Raw genomic sequence first — 27,432 nt, 5'->3', positions numbered from 1 at the left:
GTTTTTTCCACATTCACATTAGCTACTCAACCCATTTCAAAATGTTCAACAAATAGATTATCCAAATTGTATAGATATTCAGTAGGAAAAGAGATGATTTTGAGCTAGGATCCTAAAACTCCTGTAAATATATGACTAACATTGTTCTGTAGCTCCGATTGATTCTACCACATAAGAATTCTTTATTTTTTACTTTTTGGGAAGATTCCAGGAAATATTGTGAGGGAAAAGTCTTGGTTTTAGGTTCCTGAGGAAGAAGTGATCTTCTGATTACCACTGAGTGCCAGCCTTCATTTCAAGCTTCACCTTATCAAACGCGTCCCTGGCCTCATTCCACCCAACCATGGCTTCATCCATCTGAACTGGCTCTCCTCTCGTCTGGAGCCAAATTAAATCAGTCATGGAAAGCTGTGAACACACATTTATTTCCACCTACTTCCTTATGTGGACTCTGCTCCGGAGTTGTTTGAATTACGCAAGTGTCTCTTTCCTTCAGTGTGCTCAGATAAATGAGAAACACCAGACATTTTACACAACAGCATGAGTCGCTCCTTAACCTGAAACAAGAATTCATTTAAGGTCTGTCAGGAAAAGATCAGTGCTGTGAAAAGGTGTTCACTGCTTACAGATCTCTTGTGATTTTCCTTTATTTGTCTCACTTAAAGTTAGGCTAAACAAATGTTAATTTTGGGATAAAGCTAACATGAACAAATAAATAAAACTGCCCAAAACCACCAGGTTCTATGGGAAAAATTAATTTCCTCCTAAACTAGTTGTCCCAATCTGGACATCACATTTGATAATTGTCCATGCATTGGCCCACTTTGTTTATAGCAATGTTTTAAGGTTTTTGAATATGTGTGTTAAATATCATACTAAAATACATGTACTGAATTTAAGTCTAGATTTTTACTAGGCCACTCAGATTTTTCTCAGAGTCAGAGTGTCTCAGGTGGGGAAAACTGACAGGACTTTTGTAAACAAAAAGTGCAAGCTAGCAACAAAAACACAGCAGATTTTGTCTGGCCTGCTACTCCTCACTGGGCTACAGCCTGGTATGAGGTCATGCACCTGGCTAGTAATGGAGGTCAAAGTTCACTCCCCACAAAGCTAAGGAAACATATAGGGTAGGGTTGAGTTGAGACCGACGCTCCAGAGAAAAACCTTCGTCATCCAGTCTCTCTGGCAGAGACAAAGAAAACAAAGAAACATGCACATGACAATTGTTAAGCCTATTTTAATGAATCATACGACTGATTTATTCTTTATAATGAATGACAGGCTTAACCACATCCTGATTTAATTAACAGACTGGAAATAGACAACAGGTTGTCTCCATAGAAACTAGATCCTTACAGATGCTATATAGAGGCCTGCAGTCGAAGCTGGTGGCAGAAGAAGCAGAAGTTTGGGTTTAACACTTAAGATTCAGGTTCATAGTTAGAATGTTCTACCAGTAGATTCTTGGGTTCTCCAGTTCATCCAAAAAGTGTTAGGTTCATCGTTACTTTAATATCTCAATGGTTGTTCATCCAGTCTGTTTTGCTTTGATAGACTCCACCCTCACAAAGCCATCTTTCCTCTCTTAGGCAGTCAGGCTTACCAAACTGAAGAGATTTTTTTATTGGCTAAATGCCAAAACAATGAGAGCATGTTTGTATTCTGTGTGAATTTATTAACATGAAGAACAATCAACTAGCTTAACATGAAGAACTACAAAGTGAAAAAAAACTTTTCTGAAAAACTCTTGTGCCAATCCTCACCTTCACATAAAAACTGTTTCCTCCTAGTAAGAAAGTAGAAAAAGTGAAATAGTCAAAAAAATAATCAAAAATACAGATTTTAGATGCAGTCAAATATTGACCAAATATGTCCTTTTCATACTGGTATAAAATATGACAAGTCTATAAAAAGTTAAAAAAATAAAATAAAATAAAATAAAATAAAAAAAGCTTATTTACAGGATGTAGAAAGAGGCACATTTCATGTTTCAGATCCTCTGAGCTGATTGGCTGTTCAGAGGAGACGAATCATCGGTGGGAGGAGGTGGGAGGGGGAAGGAAGAAGGGGTGAGACAGTGGCTGAGGGGAGCTCCTGGAGGAGGCTGTGGGGGGGGAGGAGGTGGGTGTGTCTGTAGAGGAGGGGGTGGGGGGCCCTGGGGTGACGGCGTTGCGGCCCACAGAGTGGGTGATGCGGGGGGGCTTGGTGGTGAGGGAGAGCGGCTGTAGCTGCTCGCCGTAGGGGGAGCAGTGTCCACTGTGGCTGTAGGAGGAGTGTGTGTGCTCGGTGTGTGTGGCAGCCGGGCCGGCGGGCGAGGCCAGCGCCGTGGTGGGGGTCGCCGGGGAGTCCAGGGATGAGGCAGGGCTGGCCTGGGACAGCTGGGTGTGTGTCAGATGAGACACTGTGTGTGTATGCGTCAGGTGAGGGCGTGTGTGTGAAGCTTGTGAGAGCGGAGTGTGTGTGTGTGGCGTCTCCTCTCGAGGTTTCTTTAGCTGTGGAGGGAAGTCATCTGCTGCTGCAGCAACTGCGGAACATAGACACACACACACAGAGTGTGAGAGAGAGAGGTGAAGCTGGAACCTCAGGTCAGATCCAGGTTACAGCAGCTCCATGACTCTTATAACTGGATGACTGACGCAGGAAGTAGCTTGCTTTAGTTTGAGCTGAAGCTGCATCATTCATACCAGTCCTGTTCAAAACTCCAGTCTGCTGCGATTAATGATAATGTTCAGGTTTTTATTGTTTGTCTGGGGACCAATAAGCATCCTTATAATGATTGACGTGATAAATGGAGTACGACAGATTTTTCGGTGGGTGTTTGCATACAGGTGGAGTGGAGACTGATGCAGATAGATTGAACACATCGGGCTGCCGTAGGTGATGCTTAGCCCCTTTGTAGCTTTACAGATGAACCCGGAAATAAATTTCACATCATCTTGGTCACAACAAGCACATTATGGCGGTACATAGCTGGTAGATGTGTTTCTGTGTGATGGAGGTCCCAAATATCCTGTCACTAACATGAACACAAAACCCATAAATGTCTGGGGAAAGTGAGAGGTCTGCAGCTGCTGTTCTGGTTTGGTGCTTTCGGAACAGAAGCTATGCTGGATGAGGAGCCTCCCTGACTCAGGTTTAGAACCTCATCTTTTTGTTTGACTGTTACTTGATTTGGATTTAAAAGCAGCCAGACTTTAGATGGGGAAAAATAAACTGTATCATTTCATAGAAACAAAAAAGTAAGGTGTTTCACATCCAAATTAATCTCCCTGTCTCTACAGTAGAACACAGCATGAGTTTCACAACTTACAAACCCCAAAACAGACATCTGATCTCTAGAGCCATGTTCTACAATATACAATGACTGAGTAACCTAGCAACATGTCATCTCACCTTCCAGCTGAGTTTCACTCTTCACCCTCTTCCTCTTCTTCTTCTTCCCCTGCACAGACATGAGCCAGGTGAGGATGTGATGGTGTGTGTTCAACAATGATGGTGTGTGTTCAGCAGTCAGTCAGTCTACTCACATAGTTGTCTCTGGCTGACCAGTTGGGGTACAGCTTTGAGTGCAGCAGTCTCTCTTTGCGAGCCAGATCATAATATTTGGCTTGTTCCTCTTTTGACAGCGAATGCCACTGTGAACACATGGTAACAGAGGGTAATTAATTCAGCACACAAACACACGTTTGTGTTGCTAACTTTGTGGGGACATTCCATTGACTTCCATTCATTTCTACAGCCTAAACCTTACCTTTACCCTTTTCCTAACCCTATACATCACATACCTAACCCTAACCAAAACTCAATTCATACCTTAGCCCTAAATCTGACCCCGACCCAAAAACAGGGTTTCCCCTGGTATTACAAACAAACGCACACGCACACACACACACACACACACACACACACACACACACACACACACACACACACACACACACACACACACACACACACACACACAGCTGAATGGTGTGTGTGTGGCTGTAACTCAGCCTGATGACCTGACCATTTGGTACAGGTTACCTGAAGGCGTTTTTTTCTATGGATAATGTCTAGTAACAAAGCGACTGACCCGCTGGCCCAGGATCTGGTTAATGGTGGCGCTCTCCTTCACTTTGCACTGAGCCACAACTTTGGGCCTCTCCTCCCTCATGTAGAGCATGAAGGCGTTGAGCGGCTTCTTGATGTGGGGCTTCCGCTCCTCTTCCTGGTCGTGCTCGGAGGTGGAGGGGGGCTTCCTGCAGGGGAGCAGAGGACTCCACCTTCAGGATGTCATCACAACATGGTTCCTCTTAAACCTTTGAAAGTTTTTAACAGCATTGCACTGAGAAATAGCTCATATGAACTCACTAGAGGGCAGTTCCATCAGGTGGTTGCCAATTGATGGTGGCTAGTCTTAAGGAGCTGAGTGGGGGAGTTGAGGTGGAGAGCTGCTCTGTGAGGTGGAATCTTAGAAACTACAGCTCTGTGGAGGAGCTGAGCCTCAAAGGCAGAGCTAGGTCCATCTAGGCAGAGCTGAATGGTTGCCATGGAGACTAGAGAATTTTTTTCCAACATGAATGAAAGAACCAAGGCTACACTCCAAGTGTGTTTTGATGAGGGAATAACATTATAACATGTTGGAAAACTCAAAAAGTTAATTTTACATAAGACTGCCTGTTTGAAAAAAAATTGCAAAGGCTAAAAAATATTTTTAAAACTGGTTTTAATTTTAAACATTCCTTCTGTGGGTTGACCTGAATTCAGAGTCGAGATACATAGAAGCTGTAAAACACGCCAAACAAGATGTTAAGCAAGATGACTGCTTTGGGTGAGCTGACATCACTTTTAAAGATGGAAATCTAATGAACGCACTGGTGGAAACATCCAGATATTCTAAAAAATGAAATCTTCAAAAACGGAACATTCAACAGATGGATAAAATGGATTTGCCGCCCAGCCCAACATTGCACAGTGTGGTTGTTGTTACCCAGGCTGCTGGCTGTGACTGGCTCCAGGCTCCTGCTTCACTGATGCAGGAACGATGGCCGGGTGGGGAACCGACGTCTGGGGGGGCGGAACCAAACGTGGTGAGAAGCCACTCGACACCAGACTGCAAGGAAGCATTCAGCGTTCCATCAAACCCTGCTGACCTCATCAATACACAGTGGTAAAACTACATCATTATAACAGTATTAAATAATGCATTTTGTTATTTGATTATCTAATTAATAGATAAACATGAGCACAACTAGAACCCAGTATTACCGGCAGAACTTCATGGTTCAGCTCTGTCCTAAAGCAGACCTGGAACACCAAGAACCTTTCATTAGCTGTGACTCAGCCTGATGACCAGACCGGACCGGCCCAGAGCTACGCAAACTGCCTCATAAAAGCCATGGAGATAGTTGTCATCATGGTGTCCTAACAGCAAAACAAGCCAGCCGTACTGAGGATTTATGATGACTCATCCATCAGGAAATTCTTCCATTCAGAAACACGGGAATGTAGAGTCCAGCAACACAGGCTGACAGCAGAGGTCGGACTAGACTTTTTTGTTCTCCATCATCTTTACCAACAGTATTAAAAAAAATTGGTCATGTACTATTTTTACCCGTCAAATGATAATCATATTAATATAGGCTAGTTAGCCACATTTTTATGCGGTTTAGTTAATATTCACCTAATTTAACTGAAACCAGATCCCATCACACATAAAGCAGATGAACGCATCTAACTTTTTCTACATAGTGACAAAACCCACTGACTGTGGCCCCAATAACTTATAATAAATGAAATTAAAGACTCCACTTAAATTACGGTCACTTCACCAGCTGAGATCTGAACGCACAGTGCCTCACAAATTGCTCCTAGTCACATCTGCAGAGAAATCTGTGCTAGTCCATCAGTCAGAATCTGTCTGATCCAAACCAATCAATTGAACTCAGCAAGTTTTTTTACCCCGTGTGCGGTCCGGACGTGTGCTTTTACGATGATCTTTTTGCGTGGTTTCGCTTCCACGAAACGGACAAATGTTACGTCTGCCGCTCTCCTTCTGGGCGCGGGAGGGTAATGCGAACAAAGAAGGCTCCTTTTATTGAAACCGCAGGATGAGTTAAGTTTAATTGTTTGCAGCGGCGAAGCCGCGTCCACATTGGTTCTGCAGCACACTGCGCATGTTACGGTCTAATTAAATGTTATTAATACACCTTTATTCATTTTCTAAAGATAAACTGCCGGCTCCTCTGTTTAAACCATAAATGGATTAACACAACATTGCATTCTCTTTAGTTTTTTTCTGCTCTGTATGCACTAGAGACTTGAATTAAACGCGCCATTTAATGCTGAATCAGTCATGCGCCAAAGGGTCCGGTCCATAACTCTTCAACACGCTGTCAGCTCTGGTCAGAAAGACACATTTAGAAAGGATTTTTTTTAATTCACTGATTTTAGTTGCCTCTGCGATGAACTCTTTGCGTTAAGTCTATAATGTCTGCCCATGTGCACCAGTCATGGGTGTTAATTATAACCTGTCAAATGACCGATGGGCTTTAAATTTTCCCGTCGTTTAAAAAAAAACAACCGGTCAAAGACGGAAAATATTTGATTAACGCAAATTAATATTCAGTTCACGTGAATTAATTGAGCAGGCTCAACCTACCCACAGTTTTGCAGGTCATGTTTCATTAAGCTACCTGCTGCAGAGTGTACTTAACTGACACTAAGAGATGGGTGTCAGTTTTCTGACCCCAAAATGTGTGCAATCATGTGAAACAGGAAGAAACAATCACAACTCAGAGGTAGGAAGGAAGTTGGACATGAAAATAATCTGGCAAATTCATGGATTCAGTTTATTATTGTAGCAATATCATTGAAATGTTCTGTACTGATTATGTTAGGGATGCAGCTGACCAGCTGTCCTCATACTTGTAGATTGAACACAGGGTAATATTGTGGCACTATTGTTTCTGCTCCCTTCTGGTCTTTATACAGTCATCTTATAAAGATACCTCCTACTGATAATTCTATTTGTAGAGACAAAGCATGACCATTGGGCCTCCTGGTGTTTTGGCAAAATCTTAGGATGACCTTTGACTCCGGTTTTAAGCTTGGAAATCATGTCAGATATCTGGTTTAGTTCTGTTGCTGTTATTTGAAAAACTATTGTTAAACTGAGCTCTGTTCGCTTTCATCTGGATTACTGTAATGCACTCCACACATGTTCAACAGAACGTCCCTGGACCAGCAGCAGTTTGTTTAAAATGCTGCTACCAGGCTCCTGACTAGACCTCCCACATCATCTCATACTCCTGCCTCAGTATGGCTGAGCGCTATGGCAACGACACAGTAAAGGACAAAAGGACCTGACCCCAGTGGTGAAAACTGCCCAGAGGATGGTGGGGGGATCAGTTACCAGACCTGGACTAGTACTTTTTATCTTAAAAGGTAGCATTAAATAAAGGCATCATAACTTATATTAGCAGCATACCTATAATTATTTATTATTTTTAATGGAACTTTATTAAATGCTGCAGGTGGTCATCTGAGAGAGTTTGAATCTAGATCTCTATGAAACAATCGGATGGTTTTCAATCATTTTAACACAAAATAATCTTAGAAAATTCAGTCCAGGGGCCAGTTATTATAAATATCAACTTTTTTTTTTAACCAGCAAAATTAGTTTAAAAATAAAGGTACAGTGCATACTGTGTGCTTATGGTAAATAAGATCTTTGGAGATCAATAGTCAGCCTCTGTTCTAAGTAGATATGCACCAAATATGTAGTTATTTCTCAGAAAATGATTTATAAAAAAGAATAAACATTACTTGACTTTTGCAGCAATGTGGATGTTGTACTGTCAACATGTACGGTGACTGGCCTCTAGTGGCAGACATTTAACACTACAGCAGATCCAGTTAATCTGCTGGATCGGATCTAGTGGAATTGTAAACAGCTAGATAAATGGCAGAGATAGAAGTCTAGGTTTTGTGTAAAAGCTGCTGGAAACTGGGCTCTACTCTCAATCAGACATGATTTAATGAGACAAAGCTGAAACAAACCAAGAGAAGGAGGACAGATTAATCCAGCATCATTCAGAAGCTTACAGTTCATACCTGGACATGGAGGCATTCATGGCTAGAGCCGCAGGGGAGAACCCCCCCGCAATGGGATACATGGGCTGTCCCGGCCTGCAGACAGAAACACACACACACACACACACGCGCACACACACACACACACACACACACACACACACACACACACACACACACACACACACACACACACACACACACACACACACACACACACACACACACACACACACACACACACAGTTCAACCAGCTGCAGACTACTGAGTCACAGATCAAGGTAGCAGCAGGTTGATGTGTTGGCTTGCACGAACACACTCTGCTGGGGAATCTCTGCATGTCCGACAGGTTTAACGAGTCCAGTGGAAACAGAACTCCACGGTGTGGAGGAGCAGGATGTGGAAGCTGGTATGGATGGCATGTGATGATAAAGACATGGCAGCATAACAGCAGTTAAATGGAGGAACTGAATGTATCCAGAAACCTTTTAAAATCCCTCTATAATTAGCAGAGTGGGTTGGTGCTCAACATTCTCAGTAATGGAGATAAAGATGGATGTGTTGGGGTGGAGCCCCCTACGGCTGAAACAGGGGTACTGTAGAAACACTGGGGATGAATCCAAAAGGCAACAGAAAGACAAAAATAATAAGTGTTTCTGATCAGCGAACACATCATATCCATGTGATCGCTGCTCTGCAGTGTCAATGCTGTTGCCAGACTCCAGCTTCACTACGTCCAGTCTCAGTGATGAGTTCATTCGGGCAGAGAGAGCATTTAACAGTCAGGCTGAACACACAGGTTCTGTTCTGTTCCGCCCAGCAGTACAGTGAGGGACGGGCCACATGCACAGAGAAACTCAGTACAACATTTTATGGTGTTTATAGAGGCGTACCAATACAATATTAATATCTGTATTAGTTCCGATATTTTAAAAAAACAATTCTGCATTGGGTATCAGTGACAATGTGTTCGACCCATAAGGGCAGATCTATTCAGTCCAATTCTATGCTTTGGGGCATGCTTTATTAACATCGACAGGATCACAAGGCCTGTGTGTGTGTGTGTGTGTGTGTGTGTGTGTGTGTGTGTGTGTGTGTGTGTGTGTGTGTGTGTTACTCACAGCCAGCCCAGTGGGTGTGGGATGGGAGTCATTCCTCCAGGAGACACAGGATAACAGGCAGTGTGAGGGCTCCTCGACATTCCTGCTTCCCAAATAGAAGAACAGATCAGAGTCACACAGGAGAGACTACCTGGTGCAGATGTCTGCCAGCTGGCAGCAGGAAGTAGGAAGCAGGAACGAGAAAGCAGGAAGTAGGAAGCAGGAAACCAGAAGTAGGCAGTAGGGATGCAGGAAGTAGGCAACAGGAAGCGGGAAGCAGGCAGCAGCTGCTTACCAGGCTCAGGAGAGAAGCCAGGAGACGCCCTCTGAGGGGAGAAGGCCTCTGGACTGTAGGACAGCAGGGGGCGGAGGTGGGTCATGTGGGGATGCTGCACCACAGGGACGCTGTTGGACTGGAGACGAGACAGAGGAAGCTCAGCATGTTGGTGTTTCAGCGGGTTGTTGCTGAAACACCAACAGCAATCCATCAGCGTCATCTGGAACTGATCAGGTTAATGCTGCTAGTGTAAAACAGCTGCAGCCCAGAAAACCTGCTTCACACTCATTTCCTTTCACTAACCACAAACGGATTTCATCTGACAGACATGGTAGAAGTAACAACAAAACTAATTTTTAATGTCAAACATCCACCTGTGTGGAATTAGTCTAGTTATTACATTCACACACACATCAGGTGAGTGTGACTCAAATTTGTTTATTCACTGCAGTCTGAATTGTCTGATCTTTTCACCCCAAAAAGATTTGACCTGTGCCACTTCCACATGTCAAACTAAATTCTCTGGACATAAACAATGGCTGAAGATTATAATGATTATGAATTATGAACTTGTGAAAGCAGTTCGTGTCAGTGAAGCTCATCACATCCCAATCCCATCGCTCCTGGCTCCGACTACACATCCAGACTTCACTGAAACATGAAATGCTGTGTGAACGTTTTTCACAGAAGAAACTTTTCTAAAGCTTCATCAAATAGGATGAAGCAGTGAGGAACAAAAGTGGCTCACTGATGAAGAATGTGGATCGTTCTGTCAACTAACTGCACTCTATCCTGGTTTACAGTCAAACAGGTGAAACTGTAAAATAGACTAATTTCTGGGTTGATCTTTTCATCTTTGTCAAACAATCTGAACAACCAAATGATAGAAAAACTAGCTTTTTATAGAGGACATAAAAAGTAGTATCAATTCCAATTTTGCTTTTTTTTTTCTTAATTAAACTTGATTGAGAAATATTGTTTTGCATCTGGACGAGGTTTAAGAGCCGATGTTGGATGTGGGACGTTTCTGGTGAACCGCAGAGATCAGAAGGAATAGCTGAGAGGAATAGAGAAAAACACGTCTGGATGGGAAAAAAATCTCTTAATCAGAACTGTGACTATAATAATAATAATAATAATAACAATTGGCTGCACAGTAGGTAGAACTTTTGTCTTGCAGAAAGGAGGTTCTGGGTTCGATCCCCGCTTCCTCCCACAGTCCAAAAACATGACTGTCAGGTTAATTGGTTTCTCTAAATTGTCCCCAGGTGTGTGTGTACGTGTGTATGGTTGTTTGTCCTGTTTGTCTCTGTGTTGCCCTGCGACAGACTGGTGACCTGTCCAGGGTGACCCAGCCTCTTGCCCGGAACGTTCTCTGGAGATAGGCACCAGCAACCCTCCTGACCCCACTAAGGGACAAGGGTGTTAGAAAATGAATGGATGGATGGATAGGCCTGTCACGATAAACGATATATCAATTAATCGCATGATAGGGTTCGTCGTGCCGTGTGGTCTCCAGTCACATGGGCACAAAATAATGGCTACAAGTCCAGTTAACTAATTTTAAAACCAGGCATTAATCAATGTTTTACTAGAATCTACCTGTGATGCATGTGGCTAGAGTCACCGTAAAGTTCTGACTGAATGAAAATCATTATAACCTTTTTATGTCACGTTAACGAAGAACAGCTGAAAACCTACCGGGTTTATCAACTGCGGTAGCAATTTGGCTCCGACTCCTCTCCTTGTCATTTCTATATTCTTGTTGAATAAACATTAATGTTGTTTCCACATATCATCTCCAATGTTGCTGGACTTCAGGTTGCGCTGTGTCAGCTGTTTGGGATTCCCCTCCATTTCCCCTCAGAAAGCTGGAGGAGAATCCGGCTTTCTGATTGGCTACCTGTCACATTCAACAGGCTGCGTTAAACTCCCAGTCGGGGGAAAACCCCTGATTTAGATCGGAGCCACGAAGATCTAAATCACACTGCAGGATGATCGGTTAGGAAATCACCAGGGACAATCTTGGAACGTTCTAAGATTATCATAAGGGCAAAATGGGGGCAAAAAATCGTGTAATGTGAACTATTGCATTAGGTAGTCGGATGTGCCCATCTTCTTTATCTAAATCTAGTGATTACTGAAGGGCAATATAGTATACAGACTTTATAATCTGCACTCTTTTGGTTGAATGCAGTATTTATTTCCACTTTGGCTTTATGTTGTTTAGATTTTATTTAAGTACGTTTTTTGTTAATGGAGACTGAGAATCCATTTTATTTTTGTTTTTGATTGTTTTGTTTATTTAGTTCATCAGTTCCAGTGTTATGTGTTCTTTTGAAAATAAAGTGTATCTATGGCAGGAAATCGCATGCATTATTAGTCAATATTATTGTTTATCGCAATAATTTTTTAGACAACTAATCGCTCAGCAAAATTTGTTATCGTGACAGCCCTATGGATGGATGAAAAAAGTTAATAATAATAATAATAATAATAATAATAGATGAAGTTGGGTTGCAGTCTGAGAGAGAAATATCAAATGATTGGAAAAATGAAAAATAGTTGAATATTTTTCATTTGTTCAGTGTCATGTTACACTGAACCTACAAGATTTTTTGCTGACAGTTCAGTCATTTCTCTTCACTGGTAAATAAACAGTTCATGTCAGGAGATTCACTGCCTTCTTCAGGCAGAGAGAAAGTACTGGAATGTTGGATTAAAGTAAATGATAAAGTGAACACCTTATTTGTGCATGATGTTTGTTGAACATTCCACATCCTCTCTACTGTTATAGCAGCATAAAAACGTGGGAAATCCAACAAGTTGTGTGTGTGTAGCAGAGAGGGAGAGTCTTACCAGGTGTGTGGGAGCAGCAGAATCTCTGATAGCTGCTCTTCCTGGGATGTCGAGGAGAGGCCACTGAAAAGGCAGGTACTGCGGGGAGACAGAAGCTGCCATCAGCTGTTTTATTGTCAAGGTATGGTGCACTTTTGTATTCAGACGATTTTAGCCATTGCTGGCTAACCGACAGAGCTACAAAGTTGGGGTGCACCACTATAAATTGGCACCAATATCCTTAATGTTGGTAGATGAGTGATCGGCAGATACTTGCATGTGAAGCTGATCTTATCTACTGATCTCAGGTCTATCAATCAGCTGCTGCCCTCTTTTACTCTGCTGTGAGAGAAGTTTGAGTGACAGACTGGCCCACCAGATCATGTCTGCATGTTGCAGTCGCTCCACTTTTGCTAACTCAGCAACTTTCTTGCTACATTTAGCAACATTCAGACAAAAACAAAAAGCAAAAAAAAAAAAAAAAAAAAAAAAAAAAGTCATTATTGGAAGTCAAAATACAAATCAGCAGGTCACTTTTTAAATATCAGTAATCAGCCAGGAAATTGCTGTCGGTGCAGGTCTACTACAAAGCAATGGTTTAGATCAAAAAGATTACTTGAGTTAGAACGGCTCAGTCAAAGTCTAGATCTAAATCCAGTTGAGAATCTGTGGCAGGACTTGCACCATTGATGCTCACAGTAGCTCTCCGTCCACTTTGACTGAGCTTTACAAAAAAAAATAGAAAAACCTTCAGTCTCTATCAGGACAGCTGCAGCAACACTCCCAAAACATGCAGGTCATAAATGCACTGATCCCATATTAACATCTGTATCTAAATCAATTCTAAATTGGGCATCAGGGACAATGTCTCCAATACATAAGGGCAGATCTATTCAGTCTAATTCTATGCTTTGTGCTCTGAGTGACGTTATGCTTTATTTATTTTATATTATATTTAGAATTCCTAAGTATACTTTCTGAACCATTTGAAATATTTGTTAGTTTATTTTTAGATGTTTGACCAAAGTAGTCAACCTGTTGACTACTTTGACAACCTGTCAACAGTTACAGGCTTTCTTTATTAATTACTTCACATTGGCTGTTCTACGGGCTGCACAGTGGCACAGTTGGTAGAGTTGTTGTCTTGCAGCAAGAAGGTTTTGGGTTCAATTTCCGGTCCCGGTCTTTCTGCATGGAGTTTGCATGTTCTCCCTGTGCATACGTGGGTTCTCTACGGGTACTCCGGTTTCCTCCCACAGTCCAAAAACATGTCAGGTTAATTGGCCTCTCCAAATTGCCCCTAGGTGTGACTGAATGAACAAATTAAAGTTGTTTTTACATGTTTATGCATTTAAGTGAGCTGCACTAGTGCTGAGTTATCAAATTAATTTATTAATAATTAATTCAGTAAATGTGTGAATTTGTTTTAAAAAAAACATTTTAAGTCAATTAATCACCATCTTTCTTTGTTGGCCGATACTATGACTCAGATATTGGTATATGCAAGCCACACTTTTCAGATCTGTTAAACCATGTGAATATTATTATTCCACTTCATAAAGGGAAGGGTCTGTCAGGCTTCCCAGTAACAGAGGTAAGCAGACTTTAGGAAGGTGATGACTTGTGGGGAGCAGAGGCAGAAGGCATGATGGGAACTTTAAATGACCAGCCTCAAGACGAGCAAATATTGGCTCTGGGATTCTAACACAAGATAAAGCAGTTAAGTGTCCTCCTCTCCTCTTCATTTGTCACTTGTTTACATTCCCCACTGTCCCTCCCAACCTCCCTTCATCGATGCTGAGCCTCCACAGCAGGAAGCTGCCTGCAGATAAGAACTCAGAGCTGATGGTCCTGATGAACAGGCTGCTGGGTGGAGATGGGTCTGCTGAAAGGCCTTTGGTGCTCCTTCAGCTGTGAGTGACGCCTACAGGCTCTCAACTGTGACCTTTGACCCTGACTTACAGAAGATAAACCAAAGCAAGGCAGGGAGGCCTTCTGACTCTAACCCAACACTTTCAGCTATTTATACATTTTGGGATATGGATTTTTGATTTGTGATACTGAAAATGCTTTAACAGCTTTCACCATGGTTGGAAAGTAACAGAGGAAGATTTTAGCTACTTGAGTCATCAATTCAAATAACAAATGCAAAAAAAAGAGAAAGAGGCAGGGCTGTGCTGTTATGTTTTGGTTAAGTTACTACAATTAAAACACTGAGCAGGATGGCCCACTAGTATGGATCATCTCCAGGATTCGCCTCAACATTAGGCAACCATTAGGTGCAGATGTTTTGCACTTTAAACAGAGAGTACATCATAGAGATATTGGAATTAATTTAAAAAAAAAGTAAGGCTTTCCATCAGAGCATAATCTCTGATCAGAAATGCACAGTATTCCATGCATCTCATATGGAGGCATGGAGGGTTATATCAAACCCTATTTCCATCACGGGAGAAGAAGTGGAGGAATAGAAATACCTCTATGTTCATCTGGACAACAGACTGGACTTGTTGAGGAAGCTAAAATCCTTCAAGGATGTTGTTGAGAGCGCCATCTTTTCTGAGTCATCCGTTGAGGCAGCAGCATCAAATTCAAATCTCTGGACTAATGACTAGGAGGGCAGGACTCGAAACAAGAACACCAAACCATGTTAGTCTCATCAGTCCTGGAACTACGTCAGATAAACATTTAGGCATGAATGAGCGAGACCCCCCTCCCATCGCCCCCACACCAGAGCAACAAGACCGGCCTCTGCACACAGCCGGTCTGTAGCCCGGCCCCTGCTTCAGCGCTCAGAGGAAGCTGAGGATCAGCGCTAACTGGATCCAGCTGCTGGAAACACCACAACACTGCTCCACTCAAACACACACACTATGAACCCATTACTGAGCCTCGGGTAAGGATCTGAGCTCAGGGGAAACTTGTTGGGATTACTGCTGCTTACGAGCAGCAAACAGCTCAGGTTCTCCACAACAGACCAATGAGAGGCCAGCGGAGAACGGCTATAGGAGTTCAGGGAAAAATCTGGAAAATCCTGATGATCTGCCTTAGGTAGTGAATTTGTGACTCTAGTGTCAGAATGATTTCCTCGACCAAGTCTATCAGGTCAGACACTAATGGAGTGTTTCCTGAAGATGGATTGAGCCACCGGATCAGAGACCAAAGTCAGAGAGGAAGCATCTAAACACACACAGGAGCAGAAAGTGACTGAAATGTCTCTGGAGTCAGAAACAGAAAAAGTCACAGATTTATCAGCAGGAAGCAGCAACCTCTTCTGGAACCTGAACCCGAACCTGACTACAAGACCTAATAATAATAATAATAATAATAATAATAATAAAGTATTTTGTGGCCACTCCAAAAACAGGAGACAGACGAGGCATTCTGGGTAAATACAACCAAACTAAACATGCACATGACCATATACAACTACAGACAATTTACCATGGCTCAGAGTGGGACAGATGCTTGCAGATTTTAAAATCTCTCATTTTTAGCAAAAAATTATATCAAATCTATGACTCTGTAAAACTCTGGGAAGGCGTCACTGTTGAAAAGATTTAGAGATGATGTTCGACCACTAACATGAGAGGAGCTAGCTGAAGAAGGGAGTCAGCTCTGGCTGGGATTGCCACCAAGTGGCCCTAAATGAGGAGTATCCAAAGTGTGGCCCCTGGATCAGTTGTGTTTGCTCTCCATTCCAAGCAAAGAGTATAGTGTATCCTGACCTGGGTCCCCCAAATCTGTATGACTGATTTGTTCAACTTGGCTAAAAAGCAAATGTTTAATGTTTGTCTTAGTCAAAAGAAAACTAAAATTTAGTCAATCCTCCCATTACCTCCATCTGCAGCCCTCCAAATAAAAACTGCATTTATTATAATAGAGGGTTTTATAGGCCTGTGTTATGTTTTGGATCTGCAATGATTTACAGAGTCCTCACCCTCAACAATGTTTGCTAACCTAAAATATTTTAGGAGGTGTGAGGGGTTAAATAAAAAATTAAATAAATAGATGGATGAATAATCTCAGTTTTTATGGCTCAAAAACCATGAGATTTTGAGATTTTGATATGCCAGATTTTGTCAATTTGTGCTACAGTCCCCAAAATATGAGTTAATCTTGTATTTGACCATCAGTAGTGGCCAAAATCGGAGGAATGGGCAGGTCAGGTTTTTAAAGATTGGTGATTGGCCAGAAAACTATAAATCGGTGCAGCCCTACTACTCAGCCCATCATGCTGCTGTAACGGCCACGTCTACTTTCTGTGCAGAATATTGAAAAACTATCAACAAGAAATGATTCATAGATCAGGTCAGATGTCAAATAATTCAGACATACAGCTGAACATTGTTAGCTCTGGTGTGAGTCGCGTGTCACTGTGGTGAAGCAACATAAACAAGGAAGTGTGCATCAGGCAACAATGACCTGAGATAAAACAGGGGTCAGAGTGGAAAAATGAGGAGGAATCATTTCACTGAGAGTCCAGAGCCATTTACTGTTGGTCACATTCTATTGTTATTGTTATTTTGTTTATGATCTTTCGGCCACATTATCTGGAATAAAGACTCATATCGCCTGTTGTCCCACCTGTGACTATGACCACATGTCACCAGCATGTTTTCTAAAGAGACGGCATTTTAAGTGATGAGCAGGTTTACAGGTTGGATCATGAGCAGACGCCCCTCAGTGTTGAGGCTCTTCCTGTCGGATGAGTCCCTGACCTGCAGGGGCGTGCGGCGCTGTGGGGAGGAGGCGGGGGGCACGGGGGGCGTTATGGGAGGAGGGCGAAGTGAGCAGACAGGTCGTCTCTGTACGCCGCCTCCTGCTTCCTGCCTGCACCCATCAGCACAATAAACAGTCTGTATTATAGTTCAGCTAGCGAGCAACCAGCAGAGGTTTGTTTACAAAGACTCTGCTTGAGATAGCAGCTCCATCTCCTCATCCTCCATAAACACTCCCAACAGTCTGAGGAGGCAGAGAGCGACTCCTCTCTGAGAAGGTCTGATAAACAGCAGAACAACTCTGGTTCTGAGGCTGACTGTAGCCTTCAGAGGAAACAACGGCCTCAGTGAATGAATGATAGTGACAGCGTGTCATCACGTCCCACAGAGGCCTGCTGAAGGTCCATCACCAACACCAGAACCAAGAAAACAGCCGAGCTGAAGGCCAGTAGTGGAAACAATGAATCCACTACTGAAATAATCAACTAATTTAGTAATCAAACCTTATCTGGAGTAGACACACTCCCTCAACCAGACACACACCACACAGAAAAAAAGTCACAAAAGCCTGCAAGGCGGCAAAGATGTCTGATGTGCTGAAGGTCATGAATGTGACTTGGCCCACCAGCTTGGTGCCCTGGTCCTGACACGCAGCAAATCAGCCATCCCTCTGGTTTAGCTGTCAGTGGGGAAATATCCCCCATGGCTGCATAACACTGAGCTTAGTAATACATCCATGATAGTTAAAGACGGAGAGAAAAATGTAGTCGATAAAAAAAGAATTTATTAAAGTGATATATAAATACAGTTCATAATAATAAAGACGAATAGAAAACATTTCCAAGACTTTGTCTTTAGGAATGTTCTGTCAAATATCTAGACATATTCAGGACACGTTCAAGTACTTCTTCAATAGCTATTGATAGCAGACTGATCGCTGTTATTAAAGTAGGAATGCACTGGTTTCTGACTGATCAATATTTAAAAAGCCTGACTGATTTTGGCCTTTAGAGATTTGTTTCTGTAAAACTAGGTATAGAAAAAAGTAGCAGAGTAGCCAACAGTAGACAGGCTGCTGTTATACACAGCCCTCAAAGAGCCTTTTGGTGGTAGAAAAGATTGGTGGGTAAGGTTGGTTCACATGCAAGTATCACCCAACATTAAAAGAAAAATTAAAGAAACCGGGCTGATAAAGCCAGCAGCTGGGATACACAGAGGGCTTAAAGACCATTCAGACTCTGTGACGGACAACAATGAGCCAGAAAGAGAAAGGATGGCTGCTACAAAGCTGAGGAATGCAGGTGTTTGTGTGAGGAAGCTGGGCTGTGTGTTTAACCTGTGTGTGTGTGTGTGTGTGTGTGTGTGTGTGTGTGTGTGTGTGTGTGTGTGTGTGTGTGTGTGTGTGTGTGTGGCTTAAATAAGTACAGGCAAGACTTCCAAAACAAACACGCAAAGGAAAAAGAAAGACAGCCTGAAGCTCTGAGTCTAAAAGCTTCAGCTGCAGCGTCATGTGTGGCTTTAACTGTGAGTTGACAACTTCAGTTAAACTTTTCCCTGAGGTCATCAACTCAAACTTTCCTTTGCTGTAACACTTCACATTAAACATCCTGAAACTTGTCCCACTTCCACAGAGGCAACATTTAAACATGGCTGAGAGCAGAGATGTATTAAACCATCAGACAGCGGCCCCTAATCCAAGCTTATCCTCCAAAACGCTGTAGGGACGGGAAATTGAGCAACACTCTGCAAATCCTGCCTGGTACCTGGCAGCTACAGCAGCTAATCTGCAGCAGAGAATCAGACGCAATCAGAACTCATTCCTGCTGGAGGCAGGCATGCAGGCAGGCTGTGTCCAGGCCTGTCTAACACGCCACCATTACAAGGCAGGTCAGAAACACACACACAGTGCACATACTGTACACAGCAGACCTGCAGGCGGTGGTGTCTGGGCCTCAGTTTGCTAAAATATAATATCCCTGCAATATGAAGCAGCAACTACAGGTTTCAGCTTCCTGAGCCACCCTTTAGTGTCGTCGGTTTCTGATAAGATTTTTAACCAGCAGGTCCCTGAGGACTTCACAGCCATGCCAGAACATCCACACATGACAGAACCTTGCAAACTGCTTAAACTTCTTCATGTTCCAGGTCCTTTCCTGCACAAACTTCAGGTGTTTCATGAGGATTTAATGTGAAAACGTAACAAAGTTCACACACATAGTTTAAGGTTATCTCAGTTTTTCTTGATTGTTTATACACAAATAGTGATACTTGAGACACAATGACAACATGTAACTCATGCACCAACCCCTTGAACTAATTCTGCAAGTATAATTCCTACTTTACACTGAAACTGCAGTTGTAAATCACACTTTTTTTCAAAACATTACACACAATTTCCTGCATTTGGCACCAAGTTCATGAAGAAAATCTCTTGTTTTCACAAGGAACACACTATCATTCAAAATCCTAAATCAACTGCCCTACTATGCGCACAGGCTCATCACATGGCCAAACACCTGTCACACACACACCTAGTCCTTCTACAAGCTATGGAAGATGCAGCAGTAGCTTTTCATGCCAAGATGTTTTACTGCTTGTCCAACATTGTGAGGTCAGTCCCAAACAGAAGAGAGGAGGCAGCATAGTTTGCTTTTATAGTTTACAGTAAATTATGTGCAACCTTGTGTTGGTTGGGATGTACAATGTGTAAATTGTTTTTATGGAAAACATAAGATTTGTTACTGTGTATTTGTGTGTTCCGAATATAAAAACAATATTCTAAAATATTTTACAACACACTTGCATGTACTATGTGCAGTAAGTGTAACACTGAGTCATTATGATGGAGTGTTTTACACCGAGCACATCAGTCTTCAGCTGGTGCTTATGTCTAATCATATGAGGCTCTGTGTGTGAATCTGAAAGCAAAATACAATTTTAAGAAGACAGAACATTGTTTTGAATGTAAAGTTTCATCTTGCAGGAGAATTGGAGGGATTTGCCCCTTGTGTGTGTGTTTTTGATATGCGTGTTGAGTTCTGAGAGTATGAAGCGTCCTTTCAGAAAATGTATGTAAACAATCAAGAAAAATTGTAATAAGCTTCCACTGTCATCCAGAATATGTCACTGTGGAATATTGTCTCTGTTGCCCAGATATTGAACTAGTAGCAGGTCATGATAGCCGTCAGACTGACAGTCTTCAATCAGAGGTCTCTTCAGAGTTGTTGTAACACTGCCTGCTGCAGACATCCTGTCCCTGCACAGCGACTCTTTGAAGAACCTTTATGAGTCATGACAGCCTTTAACTTCCCTTTGGGATGAATAAAGTGTTTAACTGAACTGTAAAGGAAAATGTATGGGTTTTTTTTAGAGATTGTCTACAAATAGTAAAAAACAACCAAACAAGAGACATAATGAAGCAGTGTGGCCATCAGGATGCCGATCAGTGTTTGGTGCTGACTTACCGTCCGGCCGGTTGGGGCCAGAGCTCCATTAGTGAGGTAGGGGCTGCAGAGGTTCCCAAGGTCCGAGATCATAAAGAAGGGATAGCCAACATACGGAGAAGGCTGGAAGAGGCCCGTGTCATGCTGCTTCCGGGGCCCTGAGGAACAACATCAGCCTTAAGCTGGGGGAACCTGCTACAATAACTCAACAGGGCTTCTGGGAAACATTAAATCTAGACCCAGAAACACTGATTCCATATCTGATGGACAGACAGTGACATGCAAAAGTATTCATTCCTCTTAAACTTTTCTATATTTTCTCATATTACAACCACAAACAAATATTTTTCATTGGGATTTCAGGTGAAAGACCAACAAAGTGGTCTACCACTGTGAAGTAGAAAGAAAATTAAATTATAATTCAAAACATTTCTTACAAATAAAAAACAATGAAAAGTGCAGTGTGTAGAAGTATCCAGCCCCCTGAGTCAATCCTCTGTGAACCAGGTTCTGCTGCTATTGCAGCTCCTAGCCTTCAGGGTTTGATCTGAAATTTTTGCCCATTCTTTGCCAAACAGCTCAAACTCAGTCAGACTGGATGCATTGTGAGAGCGTTTGTGAACAGCAGCTTTCAGATTTTGCCACAGATTCTGGATTGGGTTTAGGATTGGACTTTGACTGGGCCGTTTTAACACATGACTATGCTTTGTGTTAAATCATTCCATTGTAACCCTGGCTTTAAGTTTAGGGTGTTTGTCGTGTTGGAAGCTGAACCTTCACCAAAGTCTCCAGCCCTAAGACTCCAACATTTTTTTCTTCCTTTATTTGGTTCCATCCATCTGTACATCAACTTGGACCATCTTCCCCGATCCTGCTGAAGAGAAGCTACAGCCGACCATGATCCCGCCACCACCTTATTTGACAGTGGGCATGGTGTGTTCAGAGTGATGTGCGGTGTTAGTTCTCCTCCACACATAAAGTTTTGCAATTTGGCCTAAAAGTTCAGTTTAGGTCTGGTCTGACCAAAGCTCTGTCTTCCACACGTTTGCTGTGTCCAACATGACTTCTGGTAAACTGCAAACGGGACTTCATATGGTTTTCTTTTAACAATGGCTTTCTCCTTGCCTCTCTTCCATGAAGACCCCATGTGTGCAGTGATGACTAATAGTTGTCCCGTGGACAGACTCCCCCTATGAGCTGTGGATCTCTACATTTGGTCCAGAGTCACCATGAGCCTCTTGGCTGCACCTCTGATCAGAGCTCTGCTTGTTCGGCCTGGAAGTTCATGTGGCTTTCAGTTGTTCCAGACTCTTTCCATTTCCAGATGATGGATTGAACAGTGAGATGTTGAAAGCTTGGGAAATCCTTTTATAGCCTAAGCCTATTTTAAACTAAAAAGTCTTGAATCATATATTTTCTTTCCAGTTCACAGTTGTACACTACTTTCTGTTGGTCTTTCACATTAAATTCCAATGAAATATATTGATGTTTGTGGTCGGAATGTGACAAAATATAGAAAAGTTCAAAGGCTATGAATACTTTTGTAAACCATTGTATTTACATGTTTGACTAACTATAGAATGAATGTTTGAAAAAGAAAAACATAAAAACGTCAATTAGGACTAAAATTCAATGACAATGACAACATGAATGAACATTTAATTATCATTTTCCCTTCCAGGTAATGAATGCAAAAATGCTAGCGCTTCCTTCTAATGTTTTGGATGTCTGAGAATTAACCAGAGATGCTGTGCTGAAAATGTTTTCTAAGCTGTCAGTTTCAGCCAAAAGTAATGACTGTCACCATGACTATGCTCACTTATGTAGAATCACTTCAAACCTTCTGGAAAGGTGGAAGAAATTTTAAATGAATTGTGTGTTTGCTGCCTCAGAAATGCAGCAACCCATTCAACATTTCTAATTCACTCAAAAATCAGTCGATGATCAACGATCCCCGGAGCTTTGACTGTCTACACCTGGATTGATCAGGATATTCACACTTTCTTCTGGAGGAATGTCTAGAGAGTGGCAACAGCAGGAGTTGATGGTTCAATATGGCCCAGAAGGTTTAGGGCTGAACAAAATGACAAAAAGATTCTCAAGGCAAAATCTATTTTCATTACCTCTGTATTGTACAATGGTCACACATGTCAGGGGATAAGCCTAACAAGAATAGAAAAGTGTAAGCTAGAGACGTATAAATCAGGCTTTTCCTAGCTGATGCCGATTTCCTGTTTGTGCTGAAGCCTGACTGCTCCGGCCAGTTTGTTTCTAAAGACTGAAACGCTCGAGAAAGTGAGCTGCAGAGTTAGAAAACACAGGAATTACAAGATGGCGAACTTTTAGTTATCAAAGCATGTCCCTAAGTTTTATCTGATTTCTACTGAACTCATCCATGAACTGATGCCTTTTCCTTTTAACTCTTCTTCCAGTTTCTTTTTAAAATCTGTTCGGCTGTGAACACAAAAGTTTCACCTCAGTCATATGAAATAAGTCTAGATTTTGCTATAATTTTGTTTTTTGTTTTTTTCTTGGGATTTGTTAGCAGGAAATAGCAGGAGTTCTTAAACTCATGTTTATGTTAATTTTAGATTTTGTAAGGGCCTCCTTGAAGAAGAGATGCTGCTTCTGTATGGGATAACCTTGAAATAAAAGAAAAATTTGACCAAAAAATATATAAATATATCTCAAAGATCACTGAGCTGATAAGGGAACAATCTGCTGTTCTTATTGGTCCATCTCCAACCATGCCCATAATCTGTCAGAAGCACAGGCCCAAATTCTGTATAAATATCTAAGTTCTATGACGTGAGCAGAGAAATTTGTTTTTCAGGGCGGAAACATTTCATTGAATTAATTGTGAATAACTGAGTATTGAAGCGATTGTCAATCAATTTAGTAATTAAATAATTGAATATAGAGACTCATAAAAAGGCAATTTGCTGAATGAACAAGAGCAAACCTTTACAAAAATATTTTGCATTTAAAAAACTTAATCTATACATCTGTCCAACCCAAAACTCCTCAAGTAACAGTTTTTGTTTGACCTACCTTCAAGTTCTGTAAAAATAATATTCCTTTATTAAGCACCACTTGCTATCGAATTATTAATCAAAGATAACCACCATATCAGCACTACTTTGTATTGATGTTCAGACCAGCAGAAAGGTCTGAGTTGATGCTAGAAGGATTTTTTAGCTGCAGATGCATCCTTTGCTACAAACCATCAAATGTTGACTAAAGGAATAGTGTTATTGCATTTTGGTCAATAACATGTTTATTATGTTATTTAAAAATGAATTGCATTATTTGCTTATTTTCATATTTTAATGTATGAATGATCTTATGTAAATGGGCATAAATAGTTAAATTAAAAATCTGCAGAATGTGGCCATTTTTTTCCAATTAAATTATTCATCCTCACAATAATTGATAGAATAATTCATGACCAAAATAATTATTAGCATCCTCAATGTTTTAGTTCAAATTTCAAACTGCAGCTCATAACTGTTGATCTAAGACTCTGCATAAACTATTGCTTTGATAAAGAAGTCCCATATAATTTTTACCGCTAGAAGCATCATAGTCCGGAATGCTATGCTGCTACCTACCTTCCTGAAACAGCTGGCCGTGCCTGGCCCTGCTCTCAACATCTGGATGCGGCTTGGGGCGCCTGTCTGCCTGCACACAGAGCCACAGCAGCATGAAGACACCCGGAGCACAGTGGGAAGCATTCACGGACCTCTGCTCAACTCACCTCCGAGTCAGAGCTGTTGGTGGTCTCCGACTCGTTGACTAGGGACGACTTGACATCATCCAAGTCCCGCTCCGAGGACACATTGGGTTTCTCCTCCTGTTCCCCCTCGTCTTTGAAGGCGATCAACTCATCGTTAGCCCCCAGGTCGTCTCCGTCTCTGCCCAGCTGCGGCATGTTGGGACGTTAGCCGCGGAGGCTAATGGTGGAGGCTGAACTAGACCCGAGTTGGTTTAAACAAAATGCGACCCTGGAAAAGCTCACACAGAGCATTTAGCTCACGTTAGCTGTGTGCCGAACAGCTCAGAGCCTTAATTTGAGTACAATTAGGCCTATTATGTTTCTCACCTCTATCAGGAGATATTGAAACAATCCTAAAAGTCTCGAGCAAGTTAGCTAGCTACCTGCGGCGTTCACGGACCCTTCAGTTCCTGGCGTCGAATTCCTGAGATGTGGAAGTCTCTCTCTCTTTTCCACTTGGAAAACCGTCCATATAAAACACAGCTCTCATAAGAAATGAAAAAAAAAAAAATAATAAAAGCCACTCATAACACACTCAGAAGCCCTGACATTATAAAACCGAGCCCAGTCCAAAAAAGTTTACGTCCACTTCTGCTGCACGGTTACTTTACTGGAAAAAGTCGAGGCTCCTTCTGATTAAATTCCCGCATCTGTAGTCCAATTTGGAAAAAGCATAATCCCCAAAACAGTGATTTAATCCGTGTTTATTCCCGTACAGATTGCTTGTTCTAAGGGTGCAGAGGCGTAGGAACAGCCAGCCTGGTTGGCGTCTCTGAAGTGGAGTGGAAGTGGAAGGAAAAGGCTGCGGAGTGGAGCTGCTGTCGGATCAGAGCGCGCGTGGGGAGGGAAAAAGTGTAGGGGTGAGGGGTACTGATCTGAGAGCAGCACAGCGAAGGATCCACGGCTCCACGTGCTGAGGAACAGATTACTAAACTGATCCCACATCAGGGCCAACAGGTTGGTACTGTTTGTTTGCGAAGGAGGCAAAGAAAGGAGGAGAGGAGGAGTTTAGATGGGAAAAAAAATGTCCTTTCGAGTTTAAAGCAGCAGTTACACATTTTTCTGACCTTATGACCTACGTGACTGTGAAGTAGTTTGAAGTAACACCAACCAGGACGCAGGTCACTACAGTAAATGCAGGCTTGTTTCTTTAAGTTTCCTAAAACGAATACTGCAAAAAATAAAAATAAAAAATAAAATACGTATATTTTGATTCAGAAAAATAATTTTCTGTGAGAACAGCAGATTTTGAACAGGAAAATAATAGACAACTTTGCACTCATGGAATTTGGAAAGACAATAACAACTACAGATAATGCAGAATATGTTTTAGGTAGATCTGATCTGAGGGAAGTTATTGATTTCAGTGATGTTTCTTTTGCATGTTATTGACATTTGTAAAATTTCCATAATTTATGTTTGCGAATACCGTTGAAGTATTTTGTCTTGGAAATGACTCAGTTCATCTACTGCAGACAATGGGAGAAGAATTACATTTTAAAAACCGGTTAATGTTAAGATTATATGATCTAAGATTAACACCATTTATATTGTTTGGTAATTTACAACTAAACTTTTGTATGTCTGAATGAATATGTAGGAAATGTAAAAAATGGTAAATGTAGTGCTATGTTTGTATGGCCAAATGAGACCATTCATGAGGTGCAGGGGAGCGTATGTTCATAATTCCTGAAAGGCAGAAAGTGAAAAGAAAAAAAATATTTTCAAATCACAACTTCCTTTACATCATCAGGCACAAGGCTGGAGCTCCCTCATTCAGTCAGCATAGACGTTTTACTGAAGATCTGTAGAAAAATGTCTACAAGAATGTGGAACTAGGAATTTTCAATAAGATTTCCAAACTCCAAGACTTAGGTTGGTAGTAGGGACGCTAGACTCTATGTCTTCAAAGGAAAGATTTTTTTAAAAGTTTCAGCACTTCTTCTTAGTTTTTACTGACATTTTTCCACAGCTGTCTTTTTTTTTATCAAAATGAGACGGATAAGCCCATCCTGCTGCCCATATCTGAGAGCTGCCTCACTGAGGAGGTGCAGCATGCAGCAAGATGCACAAATATGTCCTGCTGCAGGACAAAGAGCACATAAACATAGCCATTACTGGTCCCACTCACAATTCAATTGGGGCCCCATGCAGAGAGCATCCTGGCGGCAATTAGGATGCATTACCTCGTAACTCACCCTCTGTGTTTCTTTGTTAGCTCTCTTCTCTTCCTGAACATTCTCCTGTTTGCTCTTTGTGCAGCTCAGACTCTCTCAGATTACATTTCGAAATGAGGTCACAGTTTGCTGCCAGTTATAGTTTACATATTATTATTAAAATGAGAAGATCTTAAAAATCTGGGGGTTTTTAGGATTCAGTATGATTTTAATAATTATTTTTCCCTTTTTCTGCTGAAATTAGAAATGGAAACCACTATAAAAAAAAAGTAAAATACAAAAAATTGGTGTTTCCTGAAAAATAACAAGCATATGGTTAAAACTGGTCTAAAGTACTACCAGGACATCTTCAATATAAAAAACATAATTGGCAGCTGAAAACAATAGGATGTTCTGGGTAGATTTAACCTTAATTTATGCTCCAATATTTTGCTTCAAAATATTGGTATAAAGTCAGAGGAGGACGTATGGGACCCAAGGAGCTGATTGGCTAACTAAGTGGTGTTCAAAGTCACTTCTTATTGGTTGGTGTCCCGAATGGTTTAGATGTTGTCCACCTTTGACCTAGACATTTCATTATGACTGTTAGCATATCTATAAAACTAGATTTTCCAACAATGAAACATGTCACTTCCTTTGATCTCTAAATAAATAGAAATGTTACATTTAATAGAATTCTGACTAGAATTCCTCTAGGGCAGTGTTCCCTGAAGATCAGGATTTAGAAAAACTGTTTTAATGTAATGTAATGTAATCTTTTGTAACTCTTTACTTTTGGTAGTTCCTTATTTGAAGTATGTAAAGGTGGGTAAATGATGTACTTGTAGAATGCTTGATCTAATCCAGACGACTCTGAAGCACTTCACACTACATTCAGTCATTCATTCACACACTGATGGCGGTGAGCTACACTGTAGCCACAGCTACCCTGGGACACACTGACAGAGGCAACACAGCACCACCGGACCCTCTGACCACCACCAGCAGACAAGGTAAAAACACAACAATGAGTCAGACAGGGAGC

The 27,432-nt window shown here is 41.7% G+C and overlaps 1 protein-coding gene across 7 annotated transcripts; it reads right to left on the bottom strand.

Moving 5' to 3' along the window:
• Nucleotides 1-1,221: 1,221 nt before the first annotated feature.
• On the bottom strand, nucleotides 1,222-25,508 carry LOC106931867 (transcription factor 7-like 2). 7 transcript variants are annotated; one of them, XM_088010715.1, is made up of 13 exons: nucleotides 24,615-25,508; nucleotides 24,214-24,460; nucleotides 24,068-24,137; nucleotides 20,478-20,614; nucleotides 12,314-12,391; nucleotides 9,473-9,590; nucleotides 9,199-9,283; nucleotides 8,098-8,172; nucleotides 4,973-5,095; nucleotides 4,076-4,265; nucleotides 3,528-3,635; nucleotides 3,394-3,442; nucleotides 1,222-2,524 (listed from the first exon to the last, which is right to left on the bottom strand). In XM_088010715.1, the coding sequence occupies exons 2-13, from the start codon at nucleotides 24,385-24,387 to the stop codon at nucleotides 2,031-2,033; spliced, it is 1,701 nt and encodes a 566-aa protein (XP_087866841.1). In that variant the 5' UTR covers nucleotides 24,388-24,460; nucleotides 24,615-25,508; the 3' UTR covers nucleotides 1,222-2,030. The 7 variants fall into 7 exon arrangements, with proteins under 7 accessions (XP_087866841.1, XP_087866840.1, XP_087866838.1 ...); XM_088010714.1 differs by having other exon boundaries at nucleotides 24,559-25,507; XM_088010712.1 differs by having other exon boundaries at nucleotides 24,214-25,508.
• Nucleotides 25,509-27,432: the final 1,924 nt, after the last annotated feature.

The sequence above is a fragment of the Poecilia mexicana genome, unplaced genomic scaffold (genome assembly GCF_051168715.1).
Source record: "Poecilia mexicana isolate PSO_F unplaced genomic scaffold, ASM5116871v1 scaffold_12, whole genome shotgun sequence".
In the NCBI taxonomy this organism is placed as follows: domain Eukaryota; kingdom Metazoa; phylum Chordata; class Actinopteri; order Cyprinodontiformes; family Poeciliidae; genus Poecilia; species Poecilia mexicana.
The sequence above is the reverse complement of the archived record's forward strand: the minus strand, read 5'-3'. Positions and strand labels throughout refer to the sequence as shown.

Excerpts from the sequence above, each read along its gene's own strand:
- LOC106931867 (XM_088010712.1), bottom strand. The coding sequence starts at position 24,387 with ATGCCGCAGCTGGGCAGAGACGGAGACGACCTGGGGGCTAACGATGAG. Across the intron at positions 20,615-24,067 it reads CGGCCAGCTGTTTCAGGAAG|GGCCCCGGAAGCAGCATGAC; the intron begins GTAGGTAGCAGC and ends GTTGTTCCTCAG. Across the intron at positions 5,096-8,097 it reads ATGAATGCCTCCATGTCCAG|TCTGGTGTCGAGTGGCTTCT; the intron begins GTATGAACTGTA and ends GCTTCCTTGCAG.